The sequence below is a fragment of the Mus caroli genome, chromosome 2, assembly GCF_900094665.2.
Source record: "Mus caroli chromosome 2, CAROLI_EIJ_v1.1, whole genome shotgun sequence".
Lineage (NCBI taxonomy): Eukaryota > Metazoa > Chordata > Mammalia > Rodentia > Muridae > Mus > Mus caroli.
In genome coordinates this window covers 144,140,233-144,158,299 of record NC_034571.1, presented here as the reverse complement: position 1 = coordinate 144,158,299, position 18,067 = coordinate 144,140,233, and the positions used below count along the sequence as shown (strand labels likewise).

General features: G+C 42.4%; 2 protein-coding genes across 4 annotated transcripts in view; one reads left to right on the top strand and one right to left on the bottom strand.

The window, feature by feature from the left end:
* Window positions 1-2,456: 2,456 nt before the first annotated feature.
* Csnk2a1 (casein kinase 2 alpha 1) overlaps window positions 2,457-18,067 on the bottom strand; it is a 47,618-nt gene continuing 32,007 nt past the window's right edge. For 2 of the 3 annotated variants that reach the window (XM_029470751.1, XM_029470753.1), the window contains exons 7-13: window positions 17,357-17,440; window positions 14,848-14,958; window positions 11,890-11,991; window positions 10,481-10,581; window positions 9,046-9,194; window positions 7,275-7,361; window positions 2,457-5,331 (exon numbers count right to left, since the gene is read on the bottom strand). In XM_029470751.1, coding sequence (XP_029326611.1) covers window positions 5,216-5,331; window positions 7,275-7,361; window positions 9,046-9,194; window positions 10,481-10,581; window positions 11,890-11,991; window positions 14,848-14,958; window positions 17,357-17,440 — 750 coding nt within the window. In that variant the 3' untranslated portion in view covers window positions 2,457-5,215. The remainder of the gene's footprint in view (window positions 5,332-7,274; window positions 7,362-9,045; window positions 9,195-10,480; window positions 10,582-11,889; window positions 11,992-14,847; window positions 14,959-17,356; window positions 17,441-18,067) is intronic. The other variant, XM_021156528.2, reaches the window with a different exon arrangement.
* Window positions 7,636-8,106, top strand: LOC110290052 (ubiquitin). Its single transcript, XM_021156531.2, has one exon. The coding sequence runs from the start codon at window positions 7,726-7,728 to the stop codon at window positions 7,957-7,959; it is 234 nt and encodes a 77-aa protein (XP_021012190.1). The 5' UTR covers window positions 7,636-7,725; the 3' UTR covers window positions 7,960-8,106.

The following is an 18,067-nucleotide window of genomic DNA, read 5'->3' as shown; positions in this document are numbered from 1 at the left end:
GCTACTTACTCACTAGGGCTCCTTAAACAAACATTCTTGTCCTACCGATCCAGCCTGGCCTGCGGCTCCAAACCTGAAGAGAAGCTTCTGAGATGCCCCTTTTCAAGATATTTCTGGCCATTTAGTAAGTACTATGTTATTCCATTCAGCCTTCTTCATTCCTGGAAGACAACGGCCTACCTACACTTTAGAAAAAGGGTTTTAGTAAGAGAAGCAAGGTCATCAGGGAGATGACTTACAAGTGTGGGGAACAATAAGATCAACAGGAAAACACAAGGAAAATTCAAGTGGCACAAAGAGAAAGAATTACAACAGTAGAATCAAGGAAGGAACCCTCAGATGGCTGAGGCATGAAGATACAAATTTTCAAACCTTAGTTCCGAGGAAAACGTGTCACCCTGATCAATTTAATTTCTTCTTCAACCAAGAAATGGTTCTTGGTGGGCGCTGAGGCACATGCCTTTAATCTCAGCACGCAGGAGGCAGTATAGTATATCTGAGTTTGAGGCCAGCCTGGACTTCAAAGTGAGTTCCAGGATTAGCCAGGGTTGATACTTGCTACGGTTTGACCCCCACCCCCACCAATCAGAATAGTGATGGCCATTTTGTTCCATGCCTGTCAGCTATTTCATATTGTTGCTGTAACATGCTGCCCATCTCCGACAGAGAAGAGACTTGACTCAACAGGACCATGCTAACCACATCCCCAGCTATGTTCTGAGGTTTGTTAATCTTAAGAAATTCCACAAGTTTCATGTAGGACCCATCAGGTTAAAGGTCAATATGAAGTGATGTATCTAAAATGGCTGACCACTGGGCAGCACTTCCTGCCCTGGCTATGAGCCCACTGTGGCTTTTTCTAAGCTAACTGAAAAAGATGTCTGTTGTCATAGTTCAGACACTTCTGAGCTCTGCCCCTCGTGTGATAGGTATTAGGGTGTGTGTTCAAGAACCCATCCCAGTCTGATTGAGATTGGAGTTTGTATGGTCTGCAGAGCAACTCCTAGACGGAAACAATTACACAGAGAAACCTTGTCTCAGAAAACAAAACAAACAAACAAAAAAGGGGGGTGGGGGAAAGAGACGTGGTCCTAGAAGTCAGCCTCTTTCACACAAATGACCCACAACTAGGAACATTCCTTAGAACTGCAACACTAAGAAGAAAATACCAGCAGGAAGGCAGGCACGGATCCGTGACTATGAGGAATCACTCATGCCCACCTCTAAATATGGCAGAAAACCTGCTGTGGGAATTTGTAGACCTTGATGACAAAACTAGTTTCCAGGATTCAACTATAGTAGATGATAGTAGAATTCTTTTTTTTTTTTTTTTTTAAAGATTTATTTATTATATATAAGTACACTGTAGCTGTCTTCAGANACTCCAGAAGAGGGCGCCAGATCTCGTTGNGGATGGTTNTGAGCCACCATGTGGTTGCTGGGATTTGAACTCTGGACCTTCGGAAGAGCAGTCGGGTGCTCTTACCCACTGAGCCATCTCACCAGCCCGATAGTAGAATTCTTGTATCTAAGCCTAATTTCTCCGTCCCCAGGAACCTCCAACAAGTCAGAGCTGTAAAATCCTATGCAGTGAACATTTTATAAGGCAAATGAGAAATTTAGGATACCAACATCCTCCAGTTCTTATAGTTATGAGAAGCAAACGTGTTCTAGTGTGTGTGTGTGTGTGTACTTCACTCTGCTGGTAAGTCAGATACCTGTTTCATACACTTTGTCATCCATTTATGGTGGCATGTATTTAAGCTGCCTGATATGCTCCCACAAGCTCATCAGCACATGCAAAGTCCATGTCTCCATGACTGCAAAATAGCCCCACCCCCACCTCCCACATAGCTGTGATATCTTCAAAGTTCACTGTCCACAGGGATTATAACACTGTTCAAAAGAAAAAAAAAATCCCCTAAAACATGCTGTTCTCATAGGCCTTTTTAAATTTTAAGTGCCACTCAGAAGTTCTGAAAATCTGTTAGAGGTGAGCAAGGCCTCAGACAATATTTAGTTCTTCCTCCCTTAAAACACATAGAGGTCCTGAGGAGGGAAGGGCCTCTGCCACAAAGCACTGTGAGCTGCCGATAAACTGAAGACCAAGGACGAACCTTCCACATCAGAGGACCAGAGGAATTAGGCAAATGTCAGCCACTTGACATACATTCCAACTTCTCTCCCAAGCAGAGTGGCCCTAATTCTAACAGATGTGACTAAGTCAGAAAATGTGATGTACCTGTATGTGTGTGACAGGGGTATGAATGAATAGGACCACGACGCTCCCTTCCACTGTACTTCAGTGCCAAAACTTCAGAGTTCCTCCACCAATATTAAATTTCTCCCACTTAACATTTCCACCAACCCAGTATTAAGTTCAAATCCTATGAAAACTAAACCATCCTTTATTACACACGGTGTCGGTTGGAGAAGCATATTGCTCAGGCTGCATGGACATTTCATTGATTTAAATGTTTTTATTTAAAAAAAAAATTAAAGACCTTCATGGCACAACTTCTTCCCAGCACAGTTATGTCTTAGTCATACCAATTACAATACAATTACAACCAATAAATCAAGGAGGGGAATTGTGACTTTAAACTTAAAGGGGGGGAAGGGCACACTTCAAAACAAAGTTAAAAAATACTTTCAGAGTAACTGCCAACACAGCTGTTTCATATTGGCATCCATCCCGCTGTCTAAGCAATACAGACACAGGAAGTGCTGAGAAATAGTGTCCCAATACAAGGTGTACAGATGAGGTAATTTACAACACAGAAGTTGTTACTCTGTAAACCCTGACCCTCCCTACCCCCCACCCACTCAGATCTTTTAAAACTCTCCACATTTCTGCCAATGACTCCTTTTTTTCTTTTAAGCTTCGATTTACTTAAAGGGCTCTTCGGTGGCACACCAGAGTCCTCTGCATTTACTCTCAGCTCTTGCACAGGTTTGATGTGTGAGGAGGCCCAGTTATCCACAGCGGTCCACACCAGCCTCAGACACACCTACACTTCTGAGCTGTGAGCAGGGTGTGGAGTCCTGATCTACAACTTTCCTTTCCACCTCAAAAGAAAGAATTCATCAGTCTAAGTGTCTTGTTCAAATCACGATCCAGTGCAAACATAATCACAAACTGCATCTCTGGCACACCTGGTGCTTTCAGCTCTGCACAATCCAACATGGTGACCCTCATAGCACGCTAGGGCACACAAGAATCGAGTACAATAAATAGTCACTGCAAGTGGCCAAAAAGAACAAACTCACTCTGCAGTCCTCTCAGCTCTCTCTATGGTTGAGAAACGTTAAGAAAAGCATTAGCATCCTCTACTTTATCATTACATTCGCTAAAGCCACCACCTTGATAAAGTTACTAAAGCCAAGATGGGTTACAAAGTTAGGTAAGTTAATTAAATTCAACTCCCCAAACAATTATGTTTTATCTATGATGCCAGGTGAGAAACACTTATGAATCTAAAAAGGTAGGAGAATGGGGAACTAAGATTTTAGGCCTTAAAATATGTTGGAAGATTTGTTTTCCTAGTCCCCACAGGCAGCTACTGTAATGAAATAACAGGAGAAAATACAGAGCTGATGTTTTGCTATTGTGCTTAAAAAACTAGGCTTCCTCAGTGAAGCACCTGATAAACTTAGGTGGTTGGATTACAGTGGAAAGTCCACTTTATACACACACAAACACACAAAAACTGGCGACTTTTCCTATCCCCAATCCCTGCAATGCTGAGACACAGAATGAGTTTTATGGCAAAGGATCCTTAATCCCCAGAGACGCTTTGGCTTGTGGTGCTTTTTTTAAGGCCTCTCTGCCCTGCCCAGTACCATGGGTCAAATGAGGGTTGTATAAAAATGAGGGCCTTGGAAAGCTTCCATGGTATGGGCTATAGTCCCCTCAGGTTTGAATGAGACACCCACCCAGCGAGACCTTTACACAGGGAACTTAAATCTAACCTTGATAAATAAAACCAAACATTTATTTACACCAAAGAATTCCAACACTGGATCTTTCACATATGAAGGACAAAGTATTATATATATACACACAGCAAGGGATGGCAGGGCCATAACAAGAGAACTGATAGTTTCCCACAATTACAGGTCTACCATTTCTGGTTCACTGGAGATAGTGGCTCTGCTCCTGCCTCTCAAAAAACACTTCCAATTCTGAGAGCAGGGCTCCTCACTGGATGGCATGTGAAGAAAGGGCAAGGCAGGGGGGAGAAAGGACAAAGCTTAAAATGAACCCAGTGCGGCCACATCACCCATTAGCTCATAAGAGTGCTAGCATGAAACTTATATGGACAATATTTCTTTTTTAAAAAGCAATAAATTATGCCCACTAACTAACTGTCTTCAAAATGGCCAAGTCAAAGAAAACTGAAAAAGATTTTGCCTTCCCTCTCCTAGCAGCTATGAAGCACAGCATGTCTGGAGATGAAAAGGGAAAAGACCAAAGTAGGAGCCCAGAAAGGGAAAATATCACAAATAGAAACTCAACTAAAATTAAAATCATTTAGGGTTAGGTTAGTAAGACATGATTCGTTCAGAAAAGCTTTGGATCTGTCTGCACATTGGGTAGACTTTTAACATCTTGATGTAAATAAGACAGACCCACCTCCACCAGAGCCGGAGTAAGCCAGGGATGCAGTCCTGGAGAGAAGAGATGAAGTGGCCAGCCAGCAGAACAGTGTTGCAGGATGGACTGGGTCCTCCCTCCCCACCTCCTCCCTCCCCTCCTCCCCTGATGAGCTACAGTTTACAATCTCTGGAGAAGAACATGAGATGTAAGTCCCAAGAGTGTACAATGTGGAGAGAGCAACGTGGGAAGGGGATGAAATCTCCACCCAAACGCAGCAGCTGGGACTGAGGCCAGTTTATCTTTGTTCTTTAGTGGTGATAAACTGAATTTGGAAGGGGAGAAAAAATTTTGTCCATGAAATATTCCACCTGCAGGTAATTTTTTCAGGGAATCCCCTGAGTTATGAAAAGTCCAAGTTTAAAAAAAAAAGAAAAGAAAAGAAAGAAAATCAGCCTATAATTTTTTTTTTATGACTCAACTACTAAATCCACAAGCAACGGTTCAGACACGGTGCTTCTGAAGTGTTCTCACCCCTCCCAACCAGGCGCAAGCTGCATCAAGGAGAGGGTGGACTTCCCCACCTCTGCTCAGGCATCAGAAGACAGATGGGGGTCATTACTGCTGAGCGCCAGCAGCAGCTGGAACAGGTATCCCAAGTGAGTTGGCAGCGGCAATCACTGGTGAGCCTGCCAGAGGTCCAAGGGGTGAAGGGGTTGGCACTGAAGAAATCCCTGAAAGAAAAGAGCCATCAGCCAGAGACAGACACCAAACATCAGAGCCATCAAATCTTCCCTAAGGTTTCCCCCAAAAGTTAACACAATGATAATTTGTTCTTTACAATTTTTCTTGGCCACATTTTGCACACTTCAAAGTTTAATCTTTGGTAAATCCAAGGTAAAAAATCCAAGGTAAAGTTGTAAGTTCTAGGGGAGATGGAAGTTAAAAGCACTGGCTGTTCTTGCGGAAATCCTGAATCTAACTTCCAGCAACCACATGGTGGCTCACAACCATCTGTAATGGGATCTGATGCCCTCTTCTGGGGTGTCTGAAGACAGGACACTCATGTACATCAATAAATGAAATAAACAAGTAAATATTTTAAAAAAATACAAAAAGTTCTAATTAATGAATTTATTTTAATTAATGGATTATCAGCCAGCTGACAATTACACACAGATACCATTGGCAGCCTGCTTAGGGCAGCACTGTCTAGAAGCTCTGTAGGTGACTTCTGGTAAGACACAGTGAGCTACAAAGAAATGTGACTCCAAGGACTGGGGCCACAACTACTATTAGATAGCCATGCGGGCAGCTCCTGCCACACTGAACAGGATAGGACTTTAACCAACTGTCAAACTACAATGGTCACTTACTGGAGAAAGGTGCATTCTTGCCTCTAAGTGATGATTTGTTTTTGGAAATTTATTTCCACTTGTTTCCTTCTCCATTTCCATCACAATTATGCAGTTTGCCATCAATCAGCCAGTTCCTCCCCACTTCCCCCAAATACAAGATACCCATCCTATCTGTGGGGTATGTGTTCCAATGCCCCAAGGTCCCTGAAAGCATGGATAGTCCCCAACACTATATATGTATAGTCTGTTTTTCTACATACATATATACAATAGATTAATTTATAAATTAGTCATAAATTTCCAAACACAATTGCCACTTGGAAGCAAGAATGCACTTTTCTCCACTGAGTGACAGTTGTTCAAAGACTAATTATAACAAAGACTCCTTTAAAAAAGTCGTATGAGGGCTGGTGAGATGACTCAGCAGGTAAGAGCACTGACTGCTCTTCCAAAGGTCCTGAGTTCAAATCCCAGCTACCACATGGTGGCTCACAACCATCTGCCATGAGATCTGATGCCCTCTTCTGGTGTGTCTGAAAACAGCTACAGTGCACTTACATATAATGTAATAAATAAATCTTAAAAAAAAAAATGAGTTCTCTCAGATACCAGACAAATAGTACTTTTGAATCGTGAGTAAGTAAAACCATGAATATGGGAGATTACTGTTCATGATTCAAAATACAAAAGGTTGAAAGGAGTATGTAAGTGAGAAATATCTTTGATTTATACAAGACTCTTTCAAAAAACCAATCACTAATTACATACATACACACACACACACACATATACATAAATACGTTTCTTTGCTCTTCATGGTTTGTTGGGAATTCAAATTTCTGCAAGAAATTTTCTGTAGGGATACTATAATTTACGGGGAGACACTGTTGATATCTTACAAGTCAGTGTCATTAAAAGCATACCAAGCATTTAGCAGCACAGATTATATATACCACACTGACCAATGTTTGATTGATCCCCACCATTCAAGAGAACCTAGGATTGGGGAGGGGAAAAGACAGATCCCTGGGGCTGTCTAGCCAGTTAGCCTAAACTAACTGGTGGGTTCCAGGGAGAAAGCCATGGTTTGTGGTGCATATGCACACACATAAAATAACTCAACACAACAAAGTGGATGGCTCCTGAACAACCACATTCGAGGCTGACCTCTGGTTTCCACCCAAATGCATGCCAATGTTCTCATACCGACCACTCAGAATTTTACAGAGAAGAAAGGGTATACAGGCACAAAAAGGAAACTGAAACTAAGAACAGTAACTTTCTTTTACTTTCTACAACAGAGTTGACCAATCACCAACCTGACATCATATTGGCGCTGCTGACAGGTGTGCTGCCCCCTGCCATGCTAGTGGAACTCATTCGAGCCTGGTCCTTCACAACAGTGTCTAGAAAACAGAGAGTAAGGTTGGTTCTGTTCTGCTTCATGTACAAAAGTAGCTGGGAGAAGTGAGAGTCGCTATCTTCAGTTTTTGCCTTCAATTTATACTCTATATCACTTCAAGTAGCAGCTACCTTCACCATGAAATCACATAAGTATCACATAATAACCCCCTGACCTGTACACACTGTAGTTAAAAAGCTAACTGTAAATGCCATGGCAGGGTGATGGGTAGCAGATCCATTATACAGCTAATTAAAAACGAAGATGGCGAGTGACGAGAGGCTTTGTCCGGTTCGGTGGTCTTTCTGTGAGGGTGTTTCGACGCGCTGGGCGGTTTGTGCTTTCATCACATTTGTTAACAGGTCAAAATGCAGATCTTCGTGAAGACCCTGACCGGCAAGACCATCACCCTAGAGGTGGAGCCCAGTGACACCATTGAAAACGTGAAGGCCAAGATCCAGGATAAAGAGGGCATCCCCCCTGACCAGCAGAGGCTGATCTTTGCCGGCAAGCAGCTAGAAGATGGCCGCACTCTCTCTGATTACAACATCCAGAAAGAGTCGACCCTGCACCTGGTCCTCCGTCTGAGGGGTGGCTATTAATTATTCGGTCTGCATTCCCAGTGGGCAGTGATGGCATTACTCTACACTCTAGCCATTTGCCCCAATTTAAGTTTAGAAATTACAAGTTTCAATAATAGCTGAACCTCTGTTAAAAATGTTAATAAAGGTTTTGTTGCATGGTAAGCATAAAAAAAAAAAAAAAAAAAAAAACGAAGATGGCTAAGTAGATGTTTAATGGGACACTACAACATAACCTGACCAAGACAACAATTTAGTATTAGTGAGTTGGTCCAGAGCAGAAGACCGAGTAGGCCAAAGGTGTTTGCCTGTGCAGGATAGAATATAAGCATAAACTTTACTTGTCACCCCAAATGTGTTTCAGTTATAGTGGATTGGACAACAGGCTATCTGACTAATTGGAAAAATCATTGCATTATTCTTCAGCGAACAATCCAATAGTAAAACAAACAACATTGCAAGTCTAGAGTAGGTGGGAGTAACATTTCACTCACAAAAGCATAGTTGGCTATATACCCATAAACCTTACAGTTTATACAATAGAAAGACTTGTAAACCTCTCTAGCTCCAACAAATGATTAGCAAAGGTAGGTCAGATCAAAATCTACTCTACTCAACCAGGTCAAACCAGACACTAGAAAACGGAAGGAAAATAAATGTTTGTAAACTCTCCCCCTCCCCCTTTTTAAGATAGACTGATTGTAGCCCAGTCTAATTTGGAGCATGTAGTGAACCTAGTCTAGGTCTCCCAAGCAGAGATTACAGGCACAAACCCGTATTAAAAAAAAAAAAAAAGAAAAATTTCATTAAACATTATCATGTACTTTTTAATTTTGGTAGTACTATGGATTAAACTGAGGGTCTCACACATACTAAGTAAGTGTTTGGGCACTGCCTAGATCCCAGCCTGCTTCCCCAAATTCTGCATGGGAACTGCTGTCAGTGCCCTGCATCTGAAGAAAATGAGGCTCAGAATGGGTGAAATAACTTCGTGGTAGACTAATCAGAGCTGAGCTAGAACACTCAGTCCAGAACCTTATTTACAACATAAGCTTCCTTTAGCCTCAGAGTCTCCTGGGCAGTGAGGAGCTACACAACTGGACTCACAGAAGTAAGGGTGCTCCATGGCCTCTCTCGCAGTGAGCCGGGACTGGTGGTCGTATCGCAGCAGCTTGTCCAGAAAATCCAAGGCCTCAGGGCTGACAAGATGCTGGTTTTCACTGTGGACAAAGCGTTCCCATCGCTTACGGGAGTGTCTGTAAGGCAAAACTAGAAATAAGAAATGGGCCACAGGATACAGAAGCCTAACCTACAGCAACGAGGAATAAAATCCAAAGAACAGCCTTGCGGCACTACTGTATTACAGAGGGAAACACCACAGACAGAAGGTAACTAACTGACAAGGACAGTTGCTTTGTAGTGGGTTGGCCTGATGCTGTTTGTATTTTAATGCTAATACTGGTTCCTCAAGACCTAGTTGCCCCAGAGACAGAGAGCCCAGGCATAGACCCAAGTGACCCTATGTGACCCGGCCCTCAAGTTATTTCTGATGCCAACAGCCAATAGCTGGGCAGAAGAAACATGCACGGGTTTAAGGGTTCCTGGACCTGGGTGTCTGAGGAGAACCATGAGACAGAGAAGGTAAGGAGGAAGAAAAGTTTGCCATGGCTTAGAAGTCAAGAAAACACGGCCCCGAGGGCTGGCCAATTGGAGTTAAGAGCAGCCCAGATGAAGCCTAGTAAGTGATAACTGGAGGTTATCAATAGGAAATAGATTTTAATTACATATAGTGTAGATAACTGCCCAGCTCTGGTACTGCGGCTTATTGTAAATACAAAGTTTGTGTGTATCTTCTAACCAGGAACTAAATGGTCAATGGTAGGGTAGAAACCCTGGATTGGAATGAAATATTTCTACAGCATTGCTCCAAGGAAAAAAACTAGGCTTGAAACATACTTCAGGTGACTCTTAGGTTGTTAATGTTCTTGTGCAGCACATAGGGGCTGAGCAAGCCAATGCTCTTCCCCCATCTCCATTCTTGGAGATTCTGCCACTCTGTAGACAAATAAATGCCTTTGCATCAGGAAGCCTAAGTCCTCTTCTAAGTGGCCAGCGTCCTATGACTCTGGCTCATCAGCACTGCCAACCAGGCAGCAGACCAGCCTACTTCCTTCTCTAGTCCTGCTGCTTTCAAAGATGTAAAGTGTTATCAGGAACGATCTGAATGTTTCATCTATCTGTCCTCTTCTACTTAGACCTATTTACACTCCCACCACATGAACCCTGACTATAACGTGAGGATCTGGGCAGATGGCCATTCAATCCAATGCTCTGACGCACGCTCAAACAGCATCCTATAGCAGGAGACCAGACACCTTAGCACTTTTGACAAAGACAATAAGACAGTTGCTAAAACCAGAGACTTTTGGGGGGGGGGGGTTCGAAGGCAGCCAGGGTTCTACAGAGAGACCCCGTCTTGACACACACTCCCTGCCCCCACTCCCAGAAAGGTTAAATTGGGGGGCGGGGGGAGATAACTTACCTGCCCAAGATATCGTTGAAACGTGGATCTAATTCAATGTTGTACTTGTCAATATAGTCATATAAATCTTCTGTTCCCAGAACCTTGGCTATCCTCACCAACTAATATCAAAAGAAAAAAGAAAAAAAAAAACACCCACACCACAAGCATAATACATAAATAATCAAGTCAGCAACTAATAAGTGAGTCAAATAAACTAATATGCCCTACAAATAAATGTTAGCCCATGAAGTTTAATTCAAATTTTGTGTAGTGGGGTAAATTTCATAAAAGCCAACTACTTTGCCTGGTTCTTTCTCCCCTTGAAACGTCCCCCTAGTGGTCTTTTCCTCCGCATCACAACTCATCAAATGACAACTGCTCTTCCTTTAGAACTTGTCATACACACTTCTGCATTCATTTTAGCTTTACTTTCAACTGATTTGCCTACAGACAGACAATGAGCTATCTGAAGGTGTTCCTCTGCCCCCTGTACCCCTCAGTCCTGTACGGCACTTGACAAAAAGCTACAGACTTTAAACTTTAAGTGACATCAGGATACAAATGTTTGTGAGCCAAATGATATGGGTGCTGGAAACTGTGCCCAGGTCCTCTTCTAGAGGAACAAGCCTTCTAAGCTGTCAATCTGGCCTCTGTGTATTTGTTCTACTGAGTAATTTACATGCTCACTTCACATAGAAGAAAGAGCAAAATACTAAAAGGATGTGTGTGCATCCAGGAGGTGGTGGTGCATGCCTCTAATCCCAGCACTTGGGAGACTCAGAAAGGCAAGTCTCTGAGTTCAAGGCCAGCCTGGTCTACAGATGGGAGTTCGAAGGCAGCCAGGGTTCTACAGAGAGACCCTGTCTTGACACACACTCCCTGCCCCCACTCCCAGAAAGGTTAAATTTAGCTTTTTCAAGGACCAGTAAAGTTATCTGAACTAGTAGAGAACTCTCAGATGTTATGTGTTATGAACTAGGCTAGGGAGGTGAGGTGTGTGGCAAATGCCCTTTAATGGTTTTTTAATTCTTTGATTTTTGAGACAAGTTCACTGTGCTGACTGTCCTGGAACTTGCTGTGTAGACCAAACTGGCCTTCAACTCATGGCCTTTGCCTGTCGAGTGCTGGGATTAAAGGCATGAGCTACCATACCTGGTGAGTAGGATGGGGGCAGGGATTGAAACAAGATTTCACACTGTAGACCATAACTTAGAAATGTTGTTTGTCTCCGGATGCAAGGACTAAAGGACTTAAGAAATGCACAACCACATCTGAATAGATTTTTAAATTTTTTAAAACATTGTAGCTCTGGCTGTCTTGGAACTTACCAGATAGCCCAGACCCACTGAAGTTCCTAATGAGTTTCCAGATCTGGCCATCTTTACACTAGGTCAGTAAATTTCTTAATGGGAGAAACATGTCATCACCTGATCATAATTGTCATGTCCATGGAAAAATGGCTCCTTCCGGAAGATCATACTGGCCAGCATACAACCCAAGCTCCACATATCCAAACTATAATCGTACATCTGTATTAAAGAAAACATTGTCACATATGCATCCCCACACCTATCACTTCTAGGTACAAAATAGACATTTTATGTTTGTGAGTACACTGCTGCTCTCTTCAGCCACAGAAGAGGGCATCAGATCCCATTACAGATGATTATGAGCCACCATGTGGTTGCTGGGAATCGAACTCAGGACCTTTGGAAGAGTTAAGTGCTAAGCTGGTTAAGGGCCCCCAAAATAGATATTTAAAAAAAATTACTTTGCTCATAATGAAACATCAGAAACATCTTTCACCTAGTTATTGGCTTGTTTGGTTTTTCTTTACTACGAGAGATGGAACCTTGAGCCTTGTGCATGCTAGGCAATTGGCTGATCATTAGGAAACACTGCCAGACCTTATATCAATCCAGTTTTATTTCTCCCTAAGATTTTTTGTTAAATATGTATTTGTGTTTAGAATGGGGGAGTGGGGTGAGTATAGTATGTGCATGTGAGGGAAAGTGAAGTACCCCCACCAAAACATCCAGAAAGGCATGATTACCAGGAGCTGGAGTTATGAGACCCTAACTTAGGTCTTCTATAAGATTAATATGTGCTCTTAACTTTTGAGCCAACTTAGCCCCCCAACTCAGTTTTCCCCCCATTAATTATGTAACATCCCAATCTATCCCATTACCTCCTCCAATGAAAGGTTGGAGCCCCCCGCACCCCCCCCCCGCCCCCCAGGCACATCAAGTCTCTGCAGGACTAGGCACATTCTCTTTCACTGAGGGAAGACATGGATCCTGTTGGGAGAATGGGATCCACAGACAGACAGCTTTAGGGACAGCACCTACTCCAATTGTTTGGGGACCCACAAGAAGATAAAACTGCACATTTGCTACATATGTAGTAGGACAAGGTCCAGCCTGTGTATGTTCTTTGGTTGGTGGTTCAGTCTCTGAAAGCCCCGAGGGTCCAGGTTAGTTGATGTTGATCTTCCTGTAAAGTTCCTATCCTTTCCAGGGCCCTTAATGCTTCCTCCAACTCTTCCTTTAAGAGTCCCAGAGCTCTGTCCCATTTGGCTGTGGCCTATGCATCTGTTTCAGTCAGCTGCTGGTGGAGCCTCTCTATGGCTGGTTATGCTAGGTTTCTGTCTATCTTCCTTAACTCAATGTTTTTGTTGCTGTTGTTGTTATTGTTTTTTTTGAGACAGGGTTTCTCTGTGTAGTCCTGGCTCTCCTGTAACTCACTCTGTAAACCAGCTGGCCTTGAACTCAGAAACCTGCCTGCCTCTGCCTGGGATTAAAGGTGTGCGACACCACTGCCCAGCCCCTCAACTCAGTTTTAAAGCAAACGGTAAATACTACTTTGAACTACTTTTTCAACAGAAGAAAACCCTGCAATTTTCCTATGTGAAGAAATCTAAGGATCCCCTTGAGATGGGAGAGGGCCTAACCTATTTAGTTAACTCTTTGAGAGAGGATACGACTGAACAGCCCTGGCTCACTATATCCCCCAGACTGTCCTTGAACTCAGAGACCTGCCTGTCTCTGCCTCTTGAGTGCTGAGACTAAAAAGAATGTGCCACCATATGGTACCATACCTATCAAGGTTACATACTTTACAATTCTTGAGATGAAATTTTAGTGCAGAACCTAAAACTTTAAGGCATTTGATAACAACTCAGAAATAATGGGTAAGGAAGTGTCTCCTAAGGAATTATAAAACACTGGGTAAATCTTTTTATCCAATAACAACAAAAAACAAATACTCGTGAGCTGGAGAGATGGTTCACCGGTTAAGAGCACTGACTGCTCTTCCAGAGGTCCTGGGTTCAATTCCCAGCAACCACATGGTGGTTCACAACATCTATAGTGGGATCCGATGCCCTCTTCTGGTGTGTCTGAAGACAACAACTATGTATTCATATGCATTAAAAGAATAAATAAATATTAAAGAAAAACAAAAACAAAAAACCAAATACTTATTTTGGGGTTGGAAAATTGGCTTAGCAGTTAAGAGCAGTGACTGCTCTTCCAGAGGACCAGGTCAGAGTCCAAGCATCCACACAGCAGCATGTAAATGTCTGTAACTCAAGGAATTCAATACCCTAGACTTACCTCTACAGGCACCAGGCATAAATGTGATACCCAAGACATACAATTGAGCAAAGCACTCATACATATAAAATTACATACTTAAAAAAAAAAAAAGACTTAATTGTATGTGTATATACTAGGTATCTGCAGAGGACAGAAGTAACCAATTGTTGCGAGCCACCATGTAGGTTGTCGAAACTGCACCCAGTCCCTCTACAGGAGCAGCAAGTGCTTTTAACTTGTGAGGCATCATTCCCACCTTCCTTTTTCCACTTTTTAGGACAGGGTCTTACACTGTAGCCCAAGGCAGGTCTCATTCTTGTGGTAATCCTCCTGTCTCAGCCTTCAAAGTGCGAGGATGGATATCAGTGTGAACCCCCACAACTGGAATGTGTGTGGAGTAGGTGGGGTACTCTTATATTTAACTTAAGAGATGTATAAAAGATGCTTGTTTCTTTTTAAAAGAATCTCACATAGCCCAGGTTGGCCTTGAACTAATTGATCCTTCTACCTGCCTCCTAAAAGCTGGACTAAGTATGTACAACACATCTTCCACAAAGAGAATCTCTTATGAGTATCTTCTGGTTCTGCTTTATGTAAATTTAGGATCGTAACTTAACATTACCACAAACACACACACACACACACACACCCGATGTATCTTAAGTTTTCCCTAAAAAAAGGACAGCCATGGATATGATAAATGGCTTACTCAAAGCACAAACTGATGTTTCTACAAATTATGTGTAAAATAAGCACAGGAATAATACTGTACTTACATTCTCTTCTTACCTGATAATCTACAAGTAGCTCTGGACCTTTGAAATATCGAGAAGCAACTCGGACATTATACTCTTGGCCTGGATGGTAAAACTCAGCTAAACCCCAGTCTATTAGCCGAAGCTGAAAGGGAAAAAAAAGAGAGAGAACAAATCACATCGAGCACTCCAGAGGAGGCATCCTCAACCAGGTGCTCATCCTTGTCAGCATCACAGCATCATTGCATCCTCATTTTAGCTATTTTAACATATGGTCAGCATACAGGCCACCACCCTACACAGCCCCTCTTCACCATCCTATGAGAAAATCTATGAATACCTTCGGGGTTCTCTTCCTCTCTCTGATCTCATTTCTTTTTCTTTCTATCTCAACTCTATCCATCTATCCATGTTGCTGTTCCCCCATGCCATATTGTGAGATTATGATTTTAAAATATACATATAATTTTCCATCCATGGTTTCTGACTCATTAATTTTCACAACACCTATTTCTAAGTTTCTAAAATGATAAACATAGTTTGGGGTAAAGCTATCTATCTTTTTTTCTGTGTGTAGAGGCCATTGATCCTACAGGTTCCTAGGCACTGAGCTGCAATCCCAGCCTTAGTGTCTAGCATAGTGTAGGCCTTAAGAGAACAAAACTCCCCATAGATCATGGAAACTTATATGAAAATCTGTTCTGTTCTGGCACAGACCATCTATGAAGATACCCTTTTCAAATGGGTCCTTTTTTCTTTTTTCTTTTTGGTTTTTGAGACAGTGTTTCTCTGTATAGTCCTGGCTGTCCTGGAACTCACTCGTAGACCAGGCTGGCCTTGAACTCAGAAATCTGCCTGCCTTTGCCTCCCTAGTGCTGGGATTAAAGGCGTGCACCACCACTGCCCAGCTCAGATGGGTCTCATATCACATGAGGGAAGAAGAGACTAGTCTTGTTTGTTCTCCCACTGAGCCTACCACATTGCTAATTGGCTGTTCACACTTTATATTTATGCAATGAAAAACCACAGGGGAGTTGAAGGAGCTTCTGGACAGCTTCTGGCAGTTCCTAGAAAGCAGTATGCTGGGACATGGCATGGGAACTGTACAACTCCCCACAAGCCTTGCCCTTAGCATCTCTCCATATGGTATCACTTGTAATATATTTTGAACAAACCACTAAACTATTTACTTAAGTTCTAAAAGTTCTAGCAAACTAATTGAACCAGAAGATTGTGTGAACTCAAGCAGCAGCAGCTGTTCAGAAGCATAGATGGAAAACCCTGGGGCTTCTTGTCAGCATTTAACAGGGAAGAAGGGGCAGTTTTAGGAACCTGCCATGTCTAGGGTAGTAAGTGGTAAAACTGGATCAAATTAGAAGACACTCTGCTAGTGTCTAATGTAGAATTATTAGCTTACTCAGGCAAAGAAATTATTTTTCTTCTTGGCATTTATTTCTTCCTGGCATTGCATTGCTGGGTCTACTCTAGTACTCCCAAAGGTGTCATATTCTATTGGAACCCCATAGAACATCTTTCTATGCTGTGCTGGCTAGTTCTGTTTCAACTTGACACAAGCTACAGGTATTTGGGAAGATGAAACTTCAATTGAAATAAATACTCCAGACTGGCAGGTAGGCAAACCTATAGTGCACTCTTGACTGAACAGGCCAGTAAGCAGCATTCTTCATGGCCTCTGCATCAGCTCCTGCCCTCTGGGTTCCCCCAGTGACGGACTGTGTTGTCAAACTCTAAGCTGAAATAAACCCTTCTTCCCTAAGTTGCTTTTAGTCATGATTTTTATCACAGCAATGGAAATCACAACTACAACATGCCTCTTAGTTAAAACTATAATATCCTCTGTTACCTGTCACCGCCTTCTCCTTGATCCCTCCATCCTTCCTTCCCTTTCAAATTCCTCTCTGAAATAGGGTCTTACTATGTAGATCAAGCTGGCCTTGAACTCAGAGCAGTCTCCTGGTTCAGCCTCTGAAGCTTTGACATTTCCTGCACAATTGATTTAAATTGTGCACTTGACTAAAATATGAACGTTTTAGAGACAAACATTTTTTTCTGCTTTGTTCACTCATATACCTCCAGCCTCAAAACCCCTATTATATGGTGTATGTCAGAAAACGTATTAATTGTATGAATAAGTCACCTAAATCCCCAATGACTACAATAGTAATCATTGTGTGAGAGGCGGGCTTGGGCAACTTAAAAAAACCTGAATGTCAGGGTAGCCTAAAAATCATGACAAGATATTGCCTTGGGTTGCCAGGATGGTTCAGCTGGTTTTACACAAAGTCTAATGGCCTCAGTTCAAGACCTAGGACTCACATGGTGAGGAAAACCTGACACCAAAGTATACATCTCACATGGTATGCACACGTTCACACTCATACACACTTCCACTTTCCCTTGACACAATAAATACATCTTATAAAATGATTATTTTAAGCAGAAAAGGCTAGAGACTATGTATCTATGCATCCGTCTTAACTCCATCTTATTTATAAAAGAAGTTTAACAGTCTATTATTTTACCTTTCTGTGTTCATGATCAATCATGACATTATGGGGTTTCACATCTCTGTGCATAATCCCCATGCTGTGACAATAATCCAGGGCCTGCAAGAAAGGAAAATTGGCTTGCATGAGTTACTGTTTTTAGTTGTTTACTTTCTCTTCTCTTCTATGTCAGTTTCCCTTCTAGCCTTACAACAATCCAGGGAATCAGGTAGAGTAGTCAAGGAGTAGCCACTTAAGAACTGGTTCATGTAGTCAAACACACCCAGGGCTCTGGCATCCAAATTACAAAATCTTCTCCCTCGCTCCTGCCCCTGAAAGGTGTGGTTCTGCTATGTTGTAGCCCAGGCTACTTTCCGACTCCAGTGTTCTGAGTGCTGGGATTATAGGTGTGCACTGCTCTTTACTCATCCCAGCATCCTTTCTGTTCAGAAAGACTCAAAGTCTACAGCAACTATACAACTTCTTATCCAAAACCTTGATTATTTCTACAAACACAATCCCCTCAATAGAAAGTTCAGCCTGCCAACATTTATTTTACTTAAAGACAGGGATTTCTTTAGTAGCAGAGTAGGGATGAGTCACCGGCTGTCTGCTTATGTGAATATTTTATCTGCACACCATCATGCCCATACGTGTACAGTCCATCCATGGCTGTTTTCTTGCTGTAACAGTAGAGATGAACAGTAGGACAAAGACTTCAGCCCTATAAAGAAAGTTGCCAGCTCC

Excerpts from the sequence above, each read along its gene's own strand:
- LOC110290052 (XM_021156531.2), top strand. The coding sequence starts at position 7,726 with ATGCAGATCTTCGTGAAGACCCTGACCGGCAAGACCATCACCCTAGAG.